General features: G+C 37.5%; 1 protein-coding gene across 4 annotated transcripts in view; it reads left to right on the forward strand.

The window, feature by feature from the left end:
- Positions 1–20,224, forward strand: part of ank2a (ankyrin 2a, neuronal) — an 80,041-nt gene that overhangs the window by 9,752 nt on the left and 50,065 nt on the right. For 2 of the 4 annotated variants that reach the window (XM_041982642.1, XM_041982643.1), the window contains exons 2-11: positions 9,403–9,504; positions 14,973–15,071; positions 16,475–16,573; positions 16,676–16,774; positions 16,873–17,058; positions 17,427–17,450; positions 17,932–17,940; positions 19,338–19,436; positions 19,816–19,914; positions 20,037–20,135. In XM_041982642.1, the coding sequence (XP_041838576.1) occupies positions 9,403–9,504; positions 14,973–15,071; positions 16,475–16,573; positions 16,676–16,774; positions 16,873–17,058; positions 17,427–17,450; positions 17,932–17,940; positions 19,338–19,436; positions 19,816–19,914; positions 20,037–20,135 (915 nt within the window). Of the gene's footprint in view, positions 1–2,963; positions 3,098–9,402; positions 9,505–14,972; positions 15,072–16,474; positions 16,574–16,675; positions 16,775–16,872; positions 17,059–17,426; positions 17,451–17,931; positions 17,941–19,337; positions 19,437–19,815; positions 19,915–20,036; positions 20,136–20,224 lie in introns of those variants that run through there. The other 2 variants (XM_041982645.1, XM_041982644.1) reach the window with 2 other exon arrangements.

Here is a 20,224-nt window from a genome sequence, read left to right on the forward strand (position 1 = left end):
GAAAGGGCGGGTCGAAGGCGATTGATGTAACGTAGATGGTAGAATGCAGACCGAGTGACGTTCTTGATGTGAGATTGAAAAGACAGTGTGCTGTTGAAGATGTCACCCAGACTCTTGACCTGAGAGGAGGGGGTGGAGTGAAGAATTGCCAACAGAGATTGAAAAGCAGTAAGTTTTGGATAGTGTAGATTTAGTTCCACCCAAGAGAAACTTTGTTTTATTGCTGCTGAGTTTGAGAAAACTGGAAGCAAACCAGGATTTAAGTTCAGTAAGACAGAGAGAGAAGGGGGGAGGTGGGACTGTGGAATTTGATTTAGTGGACAAATAGAACTGGGTGTCATCTGCGTAACAGTGAAAATTAATATAATATTTGTCAAAGATATTACCGAAGGGAAGGAGACCCTGTTGATAACATCATGCGTATTTATTTATCTATTTATTTATTAATTCCTTCAACGCAGGCATCCTCAGAATTTGGAACCAAAACCTATTAACAGAAAAATTGTTTTACAAAGCCTTAATTGTAGAAGATTTATGGGGATTTTATTTTAAGATGGTTATAGTTTAATTATAATTATAATAAAAATGTGCTTTAAATTTAAAATTGCTCTCCTTTAGAAAAAAAAATTAAATTCTATATTTTTTATTCTGTAGTGTTTTACTTTGGTGTTTGTTATATATTTAGCATGATTTATGCATATTTTAAAGTTTTCTGTCTATGTCTCATCTCTAGAATACACAGTATCAAGTCACATATCTCCCTGCATGATAACATGCTTTAAAGATTTCTCATCATTCATACTCGCTAAAGTAAGTGATACACAACTTTCTGGCCTTAAAGATCCGACTCATTTTGATGGTACACTTACATTCCTGAGGTCATCATTGCTCTGCAACGTCCAGCAGCTGAGAAACTGCATTTCACAACTTTTTTTTTTTTTTTTCCATTCTATAGCATCATATAATAGCAGAGTTTTGCTTTATGACACCAAATCACACTCCAGCAACTGGAAATAAACACAATGATCGTTTTAAACACGACCGTGGCTGATTCAGCAAAGAAACACAAGAGAACATTATTAATGTATAACAGAAACATATAACAGAAATATTATGTAATTTTCTACCAGCACTTTTGTTTACTCTGAGTTAATTTTAATCCCTTCTGTGCATAAAAATGTGATCATCCTTATTATTGAATCATAATGCAAAATTAAATATTTTCGTCCATTTTCATCCCCACTTTATTACTCTGTCTTCTCTTCTGTGAGGTTAAATCTAAACTCAACAGATGTTTTCAGTGTCACCAGCAGAGAGTGCTGGAGGAACAAAGTCTATTCACAAATGTGTCCACTGCTCCCTCACAGCAGGTTTGTCATGTCACTAAATGAAGCACTCAGTTTCAGAACACCAGAGTCAAACACATTTTAGACTGCATTACACAGTAGTGTGACTCAGCAGATCTGTCCCATTCATGATTACTAGTGGAAAGAAATGTTGCTGATGCTGCTGTTGTTGACTGAGCCTATGAAACATATCAGGCAGAAGGTGTGAATAGAAATAGACATAAGATAGTGTCCCTGTCCCTGGTGCTGCAATTTCAAACTGCTAACATTAGCTGCTTTGACTGAGGACCTGGACAGTCATCTGCTGTCATATAAACACACACCCACTCACATGCATAAGCCGTTAAATTATGTTCTATCAGCTGGCTGCATAAAGGAAGATGCAGTTGAGCCACAGACCTGGCCACTTTCTCTCCATGCAGGGGGAAGTTTATGATCTGCAGGTGTTTGGAGGCTACTGATGTGCTTTTGCTGGTCCCCATTTAGGTTGAGTGATGTGTCCTGTTTTTGTGCTGGCTCCCCAGAGGACTGCTTGTACCCAGTTTTACCCTTCCTTCCATTGTTTCCTCTTTTATCTTAATTAATTTAATTCATTTCAATGCATCAACATTTTTCACTGAACTTTCTACTCTTTTTTTTATTCCTTAAAGTTGCAGGATGGTGTAATTAAATTATGCATCAACCATAGCGCACACTCTTCTAAAATGTCTTCACATCAGCATTAGTGAATGAATTAGTGAGATTTTAGAATAACTGACTCTAAAAAGCATCAACTTCCTGCTCGTGTCACAATGTACGAACATTAATCCTCTCACATCTTTTGTCAGTTTAGGCTTAATCGTGTCACTTGGGTTACCAACTGTAGATGATTGTGCTACACTTTGCAGTAATTTGCTGGTTCGGTCACTACCCACCCATCCTCCCACCTCCTCTCCTGATGTGAAGCTCTTTAATTCAGGATGCAGAGTGTTGTCCCTGCAGCTGTGGCTGCAGCAGTCAGCTGACTGTGGCACGCAGCCTCCTTAAACGGCTTTTATAATAAATACTTTCCTGTGTAGGTCAGATATTCAGAAGCATTCACATTCATGATCCTTCCAGCACACACACACACACAAATGTATTTCGCAGGTACATCTGTTCACAGAGTAGGGTTTTCATGTACATCTGGTCAGGATCATTCCCTGTATTTGTGCCAGCATGTGTGTCAGTTGGGACATGCAGTGAGTGATCTTGCTCTCGTCATTCAACAGCTCTTTTCATTCATCATCTCCCTTTTTCATGCTTGTGCACATTTTTATTTGGTATGTATGAGCAAGAGGACCCATATTTTGATGAGCGTGTGGAGATCCAGCTGCTTTTTCCTGGAAGAAGAGAAAATCATAAAGACTTTTTTTTTGTTTATCCTTTTGTCTTTTTGAGTTTGGATAAACTTTCATTTAAATGTTATTTTGTCATTTTTTTTTCTTCATTACTTTTAGTCAGTTTTCTGTTTTCTTGCAAAACTGAGGTCTTCTGGTACTTTAAGTACCTAATTGGAACAGGATGTACAAAAAGTGAACAAAGTGACTCTTCAGCACATGGTTTAAGCACTTTTTGGAGACAGATTGGATTAGAGAAGTGAGGTCATGGCTCATGCTGCCGCCCACCTGAAGAAAGCTCGTGAGCTTGAGCAACATCTAGAATACAGAGCTCTACAGAAAGCCAGGGAGAAGAGGAAACGGAGGCGGGAAAGAGCTGAGAGAAAGCGCCAGGTAAAACATGTCAAGTAGTTGCAATTTCTTAAACATTTGCTTAAAAGCTCATTGTAACAGCAAAATTGTCAGTATTAGGACAGAGTGTAACAGAAACCTGTGGGGGATGCACATTGATGTCATAGACGTTATGTGGTGCTGCAGCTAAAGTCAGGGATAGTATATGAATTAAATATGGTAAAAAAAAGTGGGAAATTGGGATTAATTGTCTGTTTTGGCCTTTTCTTTTAAACAGTGTCAGTCGGTTTGACAGGAAAAGAAGAGAAGAGTCAAAATAAGAAAGCAGCAAAGGATTCTGGCTTGACGTGAACCTATGCCTTTGGTTTATGATACACATGCAAAATCCACTGGACTACTATAAACACATGATTTGTCACTGCTGTTGACAGTGATGAAGCTAGTGATCTGTTTTTCTAGCTATGATAGCCAACAGATTTATGTGTACATGCTGATATTCAGTGCTTATAAAAAGGTTTTAATGTCATGTTGGCAGTTTTTAATGTTTCAGACTCATGCGACTCATGCTGACTTAGTTTTGTTTTGTTTTACATCACTGTACTCCACAATGACAAAAGGAAATCCGATTTTTTTGTAGTTTCTGTATAACATCTGCTTGCCTTCATTTGCACACCTCACACACTAAATGTGAGTCCGAAGTGTAACTGTGAGTGAGCGTATGGGCACTCTATAGCAGGGCTCTAAGATTCTGACCATATGTTTAAGAATTGGAACATATCTCTGTGTAGTGCTTCTAAATTGTTTCTACATATGTGTGACAACCTGGTTTAGCTTTCCACTGCCCCACAGAGGGTACTGCGCAAAATATGGAACAGCTTGAAATGTAAATTCTTCTGTGTTTCCTGTTGTTGGTTTTTGCTCTTTGCTAATTCATTAGCTTTTCTGGAGAAAAATCTTTTCTGTGATAAGCGAGTGCTTAAAAGTACAGATTGCCATAAGAGAAGGTTGTCACAGGAAATACTTTTGTGTTCATGAGGGTAACATTTCTGATGCTTTATACTGTTTGTTATAAAATCATTTGTTGTCAGCCAGAGTCTGGCCTTCCTGGCTTGAGTTTACTTTAAGCCAATCAGCATTTTATCAACACTTTGTTCCACACAGAGCCCGTGTTGTTAGGGTTTTGGGGGATTGCACATCTGACTCACTCAAACATTACCCAGAATGCTTCAATCTGCAGACACTAAGAGTGATGCAAAATATAAAAATCATTTAATAGAAATACTACTGAATTTTGGCAGATTTTCTCAGTGAGGTGCCCCCTGATGACGGCTAATCCATCTTGAATCCTACCTGTACTCTGAGCTCTCTCTACGTGGTAAAAGTCAGTCCGATATTGACTCTTGTCTTATCTCTTACTCTGTCTCTTTCTCTCTTTTTTCCCCACACTTCCCATGATAATGTGCTCTTGTGTTTCTTTGATGAATCAGCCTCTGTGTTTGTTCAATATGGCCAGTGTGTTGATATCCAGTTGCTAGGGAGTGATGCGTAGAGTGTAATTCAGTTGTAAAAGGATGCAGTGTCCCAGAAGAAAAAGTTGCAAAGTTGCAGTTTTTCGGTTTTGTGGTGCTCCTGGGCAACGATGGCTCCACGTATATAATAAATTTCACTTAATCATCAAAATGAGTCATAAACACACATTTTTAAGTTCAGAAAGTTACATGATGTTAATTTAAATCAGTTACAGTTATAAACCTCTTTAAAAAATAGCCCTTTCCTTAACTAGGCTATTATTTTTTACGAAATGGCTTACACTGATTTGTCTGTAAAGTTCCCTGAGATGACATTGTTTTAAAGTGCTATACAAATAAAGCTGAATTGAATTTAATTGAATTTTAGGATTAGTTATTGAATCTGCAGAAAATTTGCCTGAATGCTGTTGGTGGAAGAACATTTTTACTGTTTTGTTTCTGTTCTGCTCAGCAATACATTTACATAGTACACTTGTAACTTAGGAACTGTTTCCACATATGTGCCCACCTTTCTTTAACACATGCAGAAGCTTCGCTACTGTAGCTGATTTTGTTGATGACTCACTGGCACTGCCAAAAGTGCTGGGGGAAATTTTGTAAATGTATTTCCACAGAACATTGATTAGCCTTCATACCATAAAAATATCCTCACAACTGCACAAAAAATATTCATGTTGTAATAGTTAGGAATGAAGACACCCACTAGCAGACCCCTAGTCTCCCTCTTCCTGCTGCAGAAAAACATTCCCACAACACAATACTGCCACCACTGTGCCTGACTGTTGGGATCATATTAATGCTGCTCAGTGAGGCTCACTGTTGGGTTTTCTCCATGTGTGCTGTTGCAGAATTAGGGTAAATCTTTGGTTCATCAGTTCGGAGCCTTTTCTCTTACAGATCTAAAAGTATCTTGCTGTTTTCAGACTTCTTCCGTGTCAAAATGATGAGGGCAGCCATTCCTTTTTTGTTGTTATTGTTACGTGCATGAGCTTGGACACAGCTTTGTCTGTTGTATAGACGGTTCTCTCCACCTAGTTTTCTTGGTTTTCACACATCTTGAATAATAAAACCTTATATGCACACTATTTTGCAAAGAATGTCCTGTGAATTCAATTTGATCTACACACCAGACAAGCTGTAGAAGCACAGTGTTTAGGAGAAGGATGTACAAGAGCACAACTGAAAGTGTGTGAATGTGTGCAAACTGCAAATGGGATACTCTTTTGTTTTATTAAAGTTTATGATTTTACATTTAAAGGAACTGTGTATAGAATAAGAAGAAAATAAATCAATGAGCCTGAAGCTCCAAAATGTGAAAATCTTGAAAAGATCTGAGCTTTCCTGCCAATGAGCTCTAAAGTGTTCAGCATGTACTTGAAACAGTGTTACCTCACAACTTGACTGACTTAACATCAATCTACACACATCATGTACTGTAGCTAACTGTTTTTTTCTCTGTCACTCTGATCTGTAGTTGTAAAGTTTTTAGATGACTTGGATATGTGAATTGGCAGTTAATCGAAAACACTAAGGCCCAATCTAAGTTCCTCCCTTTTCAGCTATCAATACTTTTGCTGAGTTAAAGTGCCCTTTTTCCTTTAGGGGTGAAAGATTAGTAGTCATCTAGTCCTTCAGCCAGGGCTTAAAAGGGGCATTAAGATTTACCACTGAGCCCTAATAGCTATAAGAAAAAGGGCAGTTTACCTATGCAAAACAGGGGGTTGGGGGCAAGTGGCAGAGCCAAGGAGAGTATTTGAGATTAGTCCTAAAACTAAGCACTCATGCTCATGCATAACTCAGTGCATCAGCAATCTGATACCATATGAATTCAGAAAGGATGTTCTGATAAATATTACTCATCTTTAACATAAGAGCCTCTGCAGAGTAGTCTTACCATGCACACAAACACACACACATTTGAGTGCTGTGTGCATTATAAGCTGTTTTTACAATATTGATCACAAAGACTTAAAAGCACAGCAGAACAGCAGTAAGAGTGCTTTTACTGTCTGCAGTCTAAATGTTTTATAATAATATATAATCTCCTATGTTAGTGGATCGCAGTTAAGAGTGAGGTTTAGCAGTCAATGCCAGTGTAAAAAAAAGGTAGCATTTGATATTTTTGCTGGACATCTGGTGTTTTGGTGTTTCTGGGGAGCCTTGCAGACCATGCAGCCACATTCTGACTGCAACCCCAGCTGTCTCACACCCCACCCTGGTCACACAGAGCAAGGGACCGGGGACTTGGTAGCACTGATGATCTGGAATGATAAAAATAGCAAAGGCGGGAGAGACGGTGAGGGTTAAATGTTCAGTTGTTAACCTACTGAGAAAGAGGGGAGGTAGAGGAACAACAGTCAGCTTAGGGCCTTGGATAGATGAAGAATACAAACAGAGACAGAACTTGACTGAGGGATTTGGTTAATGGAATATGAGAAAGGTTATGGAAGTATTAATGGAGAATGAAGTAAGATTTGCCATGTTAACATAGTCTGGACCAAGAATTTGCAGGTATCAGGGGAATAGCAGAAAGTCTTTCACCTTAGGATGCAAGACAAGCTGTAAGGATTGGATTTGGGTGAACTGTATAAATATTATATAGTACAGTGAGTAAAGAGGGAGCACAGTATTCAGGTAACTATGGGTAATGCAGCAACATGTAAAGCCTGTGGATCAGCTAAAGCTTTAAAGGTCAATGGGAGTGACAGTGATTTAACCCAGCATACTGATTACTACAAGGCTGCTGACTCCGGACATGAACTGGATGATTTCCTGGTAAGATGTGAAAAAGCCGGTTCTGCTGCTTTAATGACTTTATGTTTTCTAAAACTTAGATGAAAAGTTCTTTTGCTAAGTTATTACAGCTGTTAGCCTTCACGTATGTGTGTGTGTTAGTGTAAGTGTGTGTGGGGATTTCTCATGTGAGAGGTTTGACCTGTGACCCCACACTGAGGTGTGGCTTCATCCACATCATGTAATTAGAAGCTCATAGAGCTTCTGAACACCCACCAGTTGATGACTTAAGCAATAAAAAGGAGGTTAAAACTTGTCAACATGCAATAGACCATCTTCAATATTTCTAGTTAGAATTAGAGTCTCTTGGGTATCCCATTTCATTATTATTAGCCATTGATTGTTACAGTTGATTGACGACTATTTTGATTATCTGTTAAACGTTTTTAGTTAGTTTTTAAGAAAACATGTCATTACTGACTATGGTTTTGATCATGGTGGCATTTAGCTGCTCTTTTCCCCAAAAAGGGACAGAAAACTTTCTTGTTTCAAGTTTTTGGCTGCTTTCAAGTTTTCATATACATTTTTTTTACAATGTTCAAATGTTTTATTGACTTAATAAATTAGAAAAATACTTATTTTTTTTGTTTTATTATATAAAGAAATAAATTAAACATTTAAAATGATTTAAATCAAATATTAACTCAAAATTTTATTTTGAAATTTTATTTTTCAACTTGTATTTGTTAACCATTTGTCACCAGAGTTGTTTTATAATGGTATTTATTTATAGTTTTACCTTTCTTTTTTCCCCTGCCACTAACATGTTATGGTTGCTGCAGTAGTATATACAATCTACATGAACTGTTGTCAAATTGTTTCTAAAAATGTGCTATAAAGAAAAAATGTTTGTTAATATCTTTTTGAAGGACAGTTTTGTTTCCCACGTCTGATCCTTTTGGACCTTTAAATATTCACACTGTTTTGGAGAGTTATTTCTGTTCTGCTGTGTGACTGGAATGTTAAGGGGAGGGGGAGTTGATTTTATTTCCAACACAGATGAGAAAGTCACGTGTAGAGCAGTTCTTCTGTTTCATCCTTTGTAGAGTTAAAGTAGGAGATCAACATTTTCTTTTGCTGGTTCAGTGTGAAACTTTAATTTAGAGGTTACAGACCTCATGTTAAATAATGACTTACTAAGAGAATTTCAATCTTTAAATCTTTTTTTTTTGTGTGTTAGAACTTGATTTGATGTAGAATACTGAGAGTCTGCAGGAAGTGAATTTTCATGTACCAGGATGTAAATGTGTGTTTGTGTTGCGACTGCTCTCTGCAGCTAACTCGTGGTTAAATTTAGAACGGCCTACAAAGATACTCTTACAAGCAGTATTACTTCCACAACCCCCCACAACAATTTCTGATCCCTCTAAATTAGCTCCTCATTTGCATTTTTGTTTTCAAACAATTGTATAGAAAATGTTACATAAGCATGAGACTAAAGCATCGTTTTAAAAAAATGATAAAGAATATTTTAAACAAACAAAAATTAATTATGACAGATTCACAAATAGCCAAAAGTCCACATGAGATCTATCTAACAAACCTTAAAAAGAAACGTTTTTTTAAGAGTATTTTATTTTCACATTTTTAAGAAATAACAAAAGACACATACAAAGCAGAACACAAACAAGCAAAACATCATTTTAATCCCTTTACCTTAGCCACCCACTAACAAAATAAGAGGCAGAATAAAAAATCTTATTACTGATGACAAAGGCTAATTCAAACTATCATTTCATAAGTTATCCAGAATGGGGATCGGTAAGGTGTCCATGTAAGTCAAATACGGCTGGCAAACCTCTACAAAAAATTGTAGTCTTTTCTAACTGTATGTAATCTTTTCAAGAGGAATACAACATTTACAAGATGGTCAGACGTCTGTGTGATGCTATGCACTTCCTGGCAGCAAACAAAGCTAATGCTAGTAATTTCTTCTGAGCTAAAAAAGAAATGTTGATTGTTTTGTGGAAATAATATCATGTTTGTGTTAAATTTTCTAATATGAGCTTTTTTTCACCTCTCCAGTCTGACAGTAACACCAGTTTCCTCCGGGCTGCTCGAGCGGGGAACACTGACAAAGTCCTTGAATTCCTCAAAAATGGAGTGGACATCACCACCTGTAACCAGGTAAGAAAACCTCTTACTAATGCTAACATAAGCTAACATCAGTGATGGATGGTAATTTTATTCATTTACTTAATTATTTATTTTGCTGCTAGTGGTGTGCATGCTACTGGTTTTGTTCAAATCGTGTGTTTTTAAACACCATTTATGTTTTTATATTGCAAACATATGAAACTTTACCTCAAGACGCCATAAGATGCTGAAGTTATGTAAATAATATTCACCATAACGTAAGCAGTGAATATCTGCTGACTCACAGAACATTTTCCACCCAGTTTAGGTTGATAATGTCATGGCTAATTTATGAAAATATTGCCATTTTTCAGTCTGAAACCGGCAACATTGACATAAGTTTCTGCGTCTTTTAAGTGTTGTTTTATGTAGAAGTGTACTTTATAAAGAGTTTTACTTGTTCACACATAATCATGTTAGCAAGGTTAGCACCAAGGCGATCTTAGCTAGGTCTGCTATGTAAAAAAAGAGCAAATGGGCTCATTTTCATGAAACCATAAAGGCAGTAGCACACAGCTAAAAGCCCCTGTGACGGTCCAGTCAGTGAAAATCTTAACTTGAAAGGTTAAAATTTAAAAAAAAAAAATTCTAACTAACAAAAAAAAATCTTCAAAAGTGTTTCTCAAAACATTCAGTGTGAAAAACAGCCTTTACATGTAGGTGAAAGCAAAGAAAAATCTGCAGTTATCAAAGTACTTGTGTTTATGTACAGGGCCACAATCTGTTGTGTAGGTTCTCAGTTAGTTTTGCTTTTGTTCTTTCCATACACACAATTTGCCAACTACCACATGCTTCTGCTGTGTTACTGATCTCCCCCGTCAATTCTTTTGCTCCATCAGCTCTGCAAGTTTCTACATTTCCTGCTATAAAAGCATAATTAATTTTCATTGAAATCAAATAAATCATTAGTCTACATTTGGGGCCTGGACTCCACCTCTTGTGCTGCACATTGTATGGGAAGTAAATTGTTAGATGTAATTTTGGGCAGATGTTGAAAAGGTAAAGATAGCTGATTCTTGCACCAAAGTGGTTATCAGGAAAACATTAACATACGTCTCATTTAAGGTAGAAACATTAGACAACAAAATATTTTCTGATGTCTTTTCTTTAAAGGCTACTGTGCACGTATTCTTAACCAAACTCAGCATATGTCCTTTAAACCAGTAGTCAAACCAGTTTAAGCTGACCTTCTCTATGCTGTGTCATGTTGGCGTCACATGAATTGGCTCGGTCAGCACATAACTAAACATACTAGGGCCCATTATAAGCACCCTCTTATCTAAAATTGCATCCCTCCACCACACCCACCCTCTCATTTCCAACACTAGCAGCATTTGAGGGGTGTGTGTCCCCCGCTGGCAGCTGTTCTTAACCCCCATACCCTCCCTCAGCCACATTCCACCAAGTAGGGATATAGAGGGTGAAATCCTTCCCCCCTGCAGCTCTGTCATCTCCTCTGCCGCTATGATTTACAGCAGTCACAAGGCAGCTTAAAAGGAGAGTTGAGCTAACGTGTTCGTGTGCATACCTTATATTCCACTGTCTCATTGCTGTTGGCCTTTTGTAATTCTGCAGCAAATTAACAGCAGCTATTTATACACTCGATTGCAATTGGCTGGTTGCAAGGAAGTGGCAAGTGACCACCCATAGCTGCTGTTTGTTGGCATGGACACCGTAAGTTTTGTTTTTGTACCAAGAGGGGCAGCTAACTCTAAAGGGCTGTGTTTGCGCGCGCGCACACACACACACACACACACACACACACACACACACACATGCAACTCCCTGTCCTGCAACATGAGAGCTCTGCCCTTGATATTTCATAGTGTCAGATGATCAAATTTGAGACCCTGTCGGGTGATCAAAAATGTGAATGACATTTTCATATATACCCCAGTCATGTCTGCACTTGGTCCTGAGGCCAATAAGCCTTAGCATAGATGGAATTTTTATTAGTCAATATATGTAAACACCCCAACGGCTCTTTTTAGTTTGGAGTGGAGATTTGATCACAGATCTATCTGAAATTACAGATTTGAGCATATTAGACATTTTTCATTTCTTTGTTATTGTCAAACAGCCACTCAGATCTACACTTGATTAGTCTGAATGAACTGGTTTGTGAGTTTCCATGAGTAGTTGTATCAGCTGTGTACATTCAGTTTCTTTTTTCTGTCAATTGATTGCACTCTTTCAGTGTCATATTCAATGCATCCTTATCTGCTTTTTGTAAATTTCAAGAGAAAAACCGCAAATGTCTGTCCTCTTGAAATTTGCAAAAAGCAGATAAGGACATTTAAAGTGTTGTCATGTCTTTAGTTATGTACAAAGGATCTGTAGCAAGTTTACCTGAAGCTTTTTTTAGAGTTGATGATGTGGTATCACTATCCTAACATTGATGATAATGATATTTGAATCTGATACTAATCTTAACAACCATAACAACGCAACCTTTCAAAGAAATGAGTGGGCCAATGTAGCATTAGAGGATAAGCAATTTGAGTGCAATTACAGAGACATTATCAGTAACAGGGCCATGAGGGATGTAGTCTCACTGGTCTCACTGATCTGATGAAAATACCATCACAAGGCATGAAATCATACAAATCTAAACAGAGCTGTATAGTTTATCGGATGAAACAATCATTATTTCTTTAAAGTTAAACTTGTGTGTTTTCTCATCACTGGTGTTACTCACTGTACATCTGCAAGTCACCCTAAATAGCTGGAAACTCTGCAGTGTGTTCATTAATAACTGAAGAATCCAGTCCTCGAAAGCAGCAACCGTGTGGCACTGGCCAGAGCCTAGTGCCAAAAGAAGCAGCCCTTCCAAGTTAGTAAAAGAGGAGGAAGGGGATATATTCCCACCCTGCCAAAGCCACAGTTGTACTACGATGCTGCTCTGTTGGACAGATTTTCTGAATGAAGCAATCAAATACAAATAATTCTGTTGACAGAAAATTTTATCATCAGTTTTTAAGTAGCATATCTTTTTTATCATTTTAGAGCTGCAGAGAAAAGAAGGGAATGTGCCATCTTGGTTTTAATATAATAGACTTATCTGTTTGTGTATGAGAGTGTGCATGGGCTGCATGTATGCAAGCTGTTCTGTTCCACAATTAAAGGCCAGACTTTTCCGCTAATCTACCACAATATTAATCCTTGGTGAGTGATATTACTCTTTAATCTGTTTGCATTTATATTATTCATTTTTTCTCTCAAAAATGTTTCCTTCTGTGACACTTGTGCCCTGAAAGCAACACCATATCAATGTGAACAGATAGGTCAGTGGTCAAACGTAGCGTGAGTTCAATCAGAGTTTCCATCCTGCTGGGGTGGGGGGGTTACGAACTGCTGAGGCTGAATGTCCATTAGCTAAATGAAGCTTTCAGTTGCAGCTCAGCTCACAGGAAAAGGAGCTTTAAATCACTTTGTGGGACAGAATCTGTCCACATGTGTGTCTGTTGGTGGTTTTGCTTGTCTCTCCTGGAATACATAATGGTTTAAATGTGATTGAAACACTCTAATAAGATTGACTCTTTTTTGCTGTGTCATGGTCCTCCATTTTACAGCTGATGCATTACACAAACTCTCTGCTTGGTCAAATGTCAGCAAAGAGCATCTGGTATCGCATTTGTACATTGTTTTGTTTCACTGTCGCAGTGAAAATGTCACCATCAGACAAGTACAACAAACATCTCAAGTTCAGGATAACACACCCATCACATGATGAATGGCAAAGATTATGGTGACAGTAACATCTGTGATGCAGCTGGTATGCTAGTCAGTGACTTATCAGTCAAAAAAGTGTAAGTGCCCATAACCATGTGTATTACATGTTAATATTTGTGCAACCAGAATCTCAGGTTTAATTATGAGCTGATTTAGAAGTAAGAATATTTTAAAAGTTAAAACATTACTTTCCTACATTTTTCAGTAGTAGATCATTAAGAAAATCTGGTTTTAAGATAATTTATGCCTAATTATATTATTTTAGGAGCAGCACAGCAGTATAGTGGGATTTTTACCCTTTAAAGTCATATCATATGCCTCTCAACTGACCATCCACTTAAATACTTTGGCCTTTCAGGAATAGCCTTGTTTTTTTTTTCTTTTGAAAAGGTTGACATATTCAGAGGCTTCTAAAAATGACTATCTATGTTTGTGTGTGTGTCACACATCATCTCTATGACTGTGCAGAAACATTACACCCTGTTGGCTGTTTGGCATTTGACAACTCAAAGAGGAAGAGGGAGAGCACCTATTTTTTTATTTGTATGTAGCAGAGACGGAATAGGGGAATGATATAAGCATCAGCAGCATAACAGCTCCTCGTCTACATCACAGTCAAGAAAGCTTCCAAAGCTGGGACCCAAGGTTTCCTTCTCTGTAAAACATCTCACTGAGCCTGCAGCTGGAGAGGAAATAGAGAAGGCACAAGGCGGGGAACTGAATCACCTCTAATTCCAATTAGGAGCACCATTTAAGAAGGCAGATGATAGCGAAGATCAAAAAAATCATGAGAAAGCAGAGCACTCTTGACAGGAGAAGACACTGAACGTAGAAGGTTGGTTTGACAAAGGAAGCAGGAAATCTGAAGGATAAACACAGTTTTAAGTTCTGTTTTTTCAAAGGGACACAGTGCAGAATGGAAAAAAAGGAGGATGAGGTGAATCATTTTTCTCTGTGTTTACAAATGTCTGTTTTGGAGGTGCTATATATATATATATATATATATATATATATATATATATGCATGTTTGTTGGCTAAATAGGTCAGTTGTGTTGTGAGCGCTTGTCAGTGTAAAACATTTACACACCACCGTCCTTGCGTGCTGCTGCTGCTTATCTGTAGCCCTGTTTTAGTGGATCTGAGGCTTTGATGATCCCAAAGGGGGGGGGGGGGGGGACTAAAACTTCTTTTGTTCCCTCTGATGAATTGAAGAATTTCCTGAGTATAAATAGTCGAAATAATTTATAGAAATGTATCTGTCTCAAATTTGTTGAATTAAAAAACATTATCACAACATGATACTATTGTTTTTAAGATGTAATGTTGGAGTGGCTTCAGTAAAGGGTCAGATGATGGGCTAAAATATTACATATAATTATGTTAAGATAGTTAAGATATTAAGATAATTATGTGTTTATGCAAGATGCTTTTTAGATCATCAAGTTGCACTGCCTTTCTATAATCTCTCCAAATCTATTGGATTCACAAAATTTATGTGCTTAATTGCAGAAATATTACATTTAAATGCAAAGGATTGTACAATTGTTAGTAGTCTGTCTATTTTTTTTTATGAAAAGCCTCCTGTCTTGCGGGAATATACATTTCCCAAAGTGTAATATATGATCTGATGTTTGTCAGTGTAAATTCATATGTACTCAGTAGTAATATGATAGCTGCTTTATCATATCTGGTTTATGTTATTCTAATGTTAATGTTTTCTCTCTAGAATGGACTCAATGCATTGCATCTGGCAGCTAAGGAAGGCCACACAGATTTAGTGGAGGAACTGCTGCAGAGAGGAGCACCTGTTGACTCATCCACTAAGGTATGCATGTAAATTAGTGCAATGTTAGTTGCTATTAACTTTCCCTGTACGACTATAGCAGAGCATTTAGCCCTGCACGGGGGAAAAACCAGAACAAAAAGAAGTGGGCCCATACTTCCATAGTATAGCGCTATTCTACTTTCAGCTAAATGGAACAAGAGGAATGAGTGAGTGTGTAGTATGCTGTTGGCAAGCTGTTTGATATGAGTCAGTGAACGTGTCATGCTTCACCTTTAACAGCTAGGCAACAAGTAAACAGCTGACATGGAATCTGTCACCATGCTGCTTATGTCCTTGGACTGACATGAATATGTTCTGTGGGATTCATCATAGAACTTGTGTCCTGATTTGCAACATACATGTGGTTTAGTTTTGAGAAGCATATATTAAATTGGACATTTCATACTGCATTTTTCAAATTTAATATACTTATAAATCAATATTATATGCTTTTCAAGTTTAAACTGTGTCTCCTTTGGCACTGTTATAAAAAGTTACAATATCTGTAACTTTAAATGCAATTAAACTGCTGCTCACTGTCTCACTGTGGAAGAGAACTGTGTTTCTCTGGTTGGGTGGTGCTTGAATGCATCGGCTGCGATTGGTTGTTAAAGTCAAACCCCAGCAGTTATTAATCCTCTCACCCGTGTTCAGTAAATTTTTAAAAAATTTTACCACAAAAAGGTTAACAAAAAGAAAAAGTAGCTCCTGTCAGCCAGACAGAGATATTGCTGTCAATGGCTTGATCAACCAACAAGCTGTACATTTGTCATTGCATTTACTGTTGAAAGCAACAGAAAGTTAACAGAATTTAGTTGTGCATCTTCTATTGTTACCATGACTGCTTGAAGCAGCTAACTACTCTTCATAGCTTGTGCTAGCTAAAAGAACCAATGCTTGCAACAGACATGCTGAAAAGGTTTAATATTAGTTTTTTTATCAGACAGGAATTTAAGGAACTAAAATTCTGGGTTTATTTGTGTTTTTAAGACCTAGTTAATAATATTTATTTTATATATAACTACATTTTTATTGTGTAATCTATAGGTGATTTATAGAAAATAGACAATGATGTATGGATTTGAGTGAGAAACCTCACTGACCATTTCTAATCTGTATTTCTCGGCTTAAAAAACCTTCATGGGGGCAAAAGGGTGAAAGACTAAATGCTCAGCACAGTTTCAAAATGAAAGGCCACAAACCAATGGATGATATCAGGATGCTTCATCCATCATACAGACAATGACAATGATTTTATAACTTTATGGCTTGTTTTACAGGCAAGATTTCTGATTTTCTACGTCTATTACACATTTAATATTTGAGCTTCTTTGAATCTGATGTTTATATTCACATAGGATGCATATTTGGTTGTACCTCTTAACCTTAGTTTTGCCTTGCAGAAAGGAAACACTGCCCTCCACATTGCCTCATTGGCTGGACAGAAAGAAGTTGTCAAACTGTTGGTGAAAAGAGGAGCAGATGTTAATTCTCAGTCACAGGTGAGAATTATCAAAAGTAATTAGTAAGCCATTAGAGCAGGATGTTAGTTTGTAATAAAGTCTCAGTGAGCAACGATGGACTTTATTCTCTTGTCTCTACAGAATGGCTTCACTCCGCTCTACATGGCAGCACAGGAGAATCATTTGGATGTGGTGCAATACCTGCTGGAAAATGAAGGAAACCAAAGCATTGCAACTGAAGTATGTTTGTTTGTAATATCTCATTATGTTGAATTCATTTCTCTATTTTAAAAAAACAATTATTACACCCTTTCCTTTTTGTGCTTTTTTTTCTCCAGGATGGCTTCACTCCACTTGCTATTGCTCTCCAGCAGGGTCACAACTCAGTTGTCTCCCTGCTTTTGGAGCATGACACTAAGGGTAAGGTCCGTCTGCCGGCTCTGCACATAGCAGCTCGCAAAGACGACACCAAATCTGCTGCACTACTTCTCCAGAACGACCACAATGCTGATGTCCAATCTAAGGTGAGGGAGGGAAATAGAAATATATTGTTCAAGGAGGGAGAAGCTTTGATGGTAGGGAGTAAGTAATTAAGAGAAATCAGGAAAAAGGAAGAGAGGGTGTAATTGTGAAGGCAGCATTAAAGCATAAATGACAGAAGTAAGCAGGAAGAAATGCACAATAATGTATTTAAATGCCAGTTTTATTCATTTTATTGAGTATATGCATGCACATTACTAATTTTAATAAAACTGGTTGACCAGGCCCCTCTTAATATGCCTGGTTATGTGTGTTCTTGTATTTGCCTGTGTTTTATATTACAGTTGTGAAGTCCTTTCCTTAACAGTCCTACACCCTATCCCCCCTTTCTCTCTTTATGCATCCTAACCAGATGATGGTCAATAGGACCACAGAGGTATACAGACTTTCACCTCTTCATCTGATTCTCTTTTATCACTCCTGCCCATCTCTTTCAGCTCTTTTGTCCCAATGTTTTCCCTTTTTAATGGATACTTTTCTGACATTGGGAAATCCTGCATGTCAAATTTGTGTAAATGCATGGATTTCACTATGCTGTGCTACATTCTGCATGGCTGACAGAAATAATCATTCCAAGTGTATGCTATTTCATTGCATTTAATTACTAATGACTTGTTTTCAGTTTTTATTTTTTTACTTTTAAATGAGTCGTTCTTTTAAATGACTTTGTGTTACAGATTTTTATTCCTAAACTCTGACAAATAAATTTGACATCTTTGTTCATGACTTTTTCTCTGCATCACCCACAGCATGAGTACTTTTAAGCATGTTAGTATTGTTGTTTTTCTTCTCTGAAACACTTTGTTGATCTTTAAGTTAACTGTGTTTTTTTAATTAAATTGCACCATGACTATCAGAATGGGAAGGTAAGGAGTTAACCGACCTACAAATGTGTACTGTAGATGTTTTTATTTGTAGCTTATATGTAAAAGTTCATCTTGTCTGTCCAAGCAGGTAAATAAACTTAGTACAAAAGCAAGGAAATTTGTGTTTGGTTGATTAATTCTTTGTTGTAAACATGCTTCATGGTAATAAATCTAGCATCTGTTTATTCCGCTTTTTAAATGGTGCCTTGTTTGTAAGGAAAATGCATTTGTGGGATGAGCAACAGAGTTGAGTATGTGGGTTGCACCCATGAAAACTTGCCAAATCTTCTCTACCAATTCTACTGTCTCAACTGCCCTTCAGCATCAGGGCTGTTTGTGTTGTTGTTTTCAACATGTGCACTGGAAGCTTGGCATGTGAAGGAACATTATGTCTAGTGATGAGTTTAGATTATGCCTACAGCAAATTGGATCATTTGCCCCAAGTATGGAGAAGACAAGGAGAATGCTATGCTGATTGTTGCACCAATAGGGTAACAGTTTTTGGTGGAGGCAGTTTGATGATGTTGAGCGCCATCTCCCTCACTGGAAAAAACTTAACCAGTGGCAATCCCATATCTCCACACTGTGGAACTGAACTCTTTCCTCCAAGTTTTTTTCAGAGACTACCTCCAGATTTTTGCAGTGTTTGAGCAAGTTGGAGACCAACATGAGGCAGAGGTGCCTTGCTGTTGTGGCTGTGGATCATTCGTCCAAATACTAAAGGCCCTGTTTGTTAAATGAATAAAAATTTTTTTAAATTGCCAACGGGTCTTATTAATTAAGACTTCAATCATCCCGTCCAATTAACCACAATAAACAAGAGTAAATAGTGAGAAGATTTGGCAATTTTATCCATGTTTAAGTCACACATTCAGCTCTGCTGATCATCCCACAAATGCATATTTTTTCCAAAGGGGCACTATTTAAAAAAGGCAATAGACCAGATTTATTGCCAAGAAGCATTGGCAGACCAAAGAAAATAATGAACCAAACACAGATTTCCTTGCTTTCTGTGCTAAGTTTAGCCAACATTTAGTTGCTCTGTGTTCAGTTTTAATTTAATGTCCTTAATTTCAACCTTTTTTCCAAAAAGACATACTTTAGTGTTTGTTGCTCTTTGTTCTTTTTTTTTTTTTTTTTTTTTTTTGCTTTTTTTAAGCAAGCACAGCTGATTTAGAAATTCATGCATGCATAATGCATCGCATGTGATATTTTGGTTTATCCTCATTTATTATGTTTCTTCTTACACGACTGTCTTTTTTCAGCATGCTGCCTCATCATTGCACTTAAATAGAAGCACTCTTCCTTTTTTCTTTCTTTCTTACTTTCTGCTGTTTTGTGTGTCCTCTCCCTCTCACCCTGTTCCTCTGCATTCTCTTATTGTATGTCATAAACAGAGTGGTTTCACCCCCCTGCACATCGCAGCTCACTATGGTAACGTGAACGTCTCCACTCTGTTACTGAACAGAGGAGCTGCTGTTGACTTCACAGCCAGGGTAGAGCCTCCTTTCTTCTTATTATTAGTTATTAAAGCTTGACATGTGTGGCTGCTTGTACTTTGACCATTATAGAGCAGTGTAGTTTCTATTTCACACCTTAACATTCCCTTTTCTTCTAAACTTGTAACAACTGCATTTACCTGTAACATTTCAGAATTTCTTCTTGCTGGTTTTCAGCTAACAACATGCAGGAGAGCCTGCATGTACATAGCTAGGGATGACCATTTTTATTTCCTTTTGCTCTTATTGAAAATTTCCTTTTCAGTGATTTTAGCTTCCACTTATAAAAAAACAACATATTGTTGACTTGAAAATGTAATTTGATCAGTTTTCTAGCAAAGCTAACTTCCCTTTGTGTGCTTATCTGCCTTGTCAGAATGGGATAACACCTCTCCATGTTGCATCTAAGAGAGGCAACACCAACATGGTGGCTCTGTTGTTGGATCGAAGTGCTCAGATAGATGCTAAAACAAGGGTGAGGCTTGTTGACATTCTGGGCATCAGCTTTAATTAGATTCTAACTATTCAGCCGTCAGCTTGCAGTGACTGCTTGACTGAGTGCAGTATCTCAAACAGACATTTATTTGTGTCCCACAGGATGGTCTGACGCCCCTGCATTGTGCAGCCAGGAGTGGACATGACCCAGCAGTGGAAATTCTCTTGGAAAGAGGAGCACCCATCTTAGCCAGAACCAAGGTAGTGCCCAACTTTGCCAATACTGTCTATGAAAAATAATCTCTCATCTCTCCCACAGCTTTCTTCTTTTTTCTAACCTGTCTTTGCAT

The sequence above is a fragment of the Melanotaenia boesemani genome, chromosome 4, assembly GCF_017639745.1.
Source record: "Melanotaenia boesemani isolate fMelBoe1 chromosome 4, fMelBoe1.pri, whole genome shotgun sequence".
NCBI lineage: Eukaryota > Metazoa > Chordata > Actinopteri > Atheriniformes > Melanotaeniidae > Melanotaenia > Melanotaenia boesemani.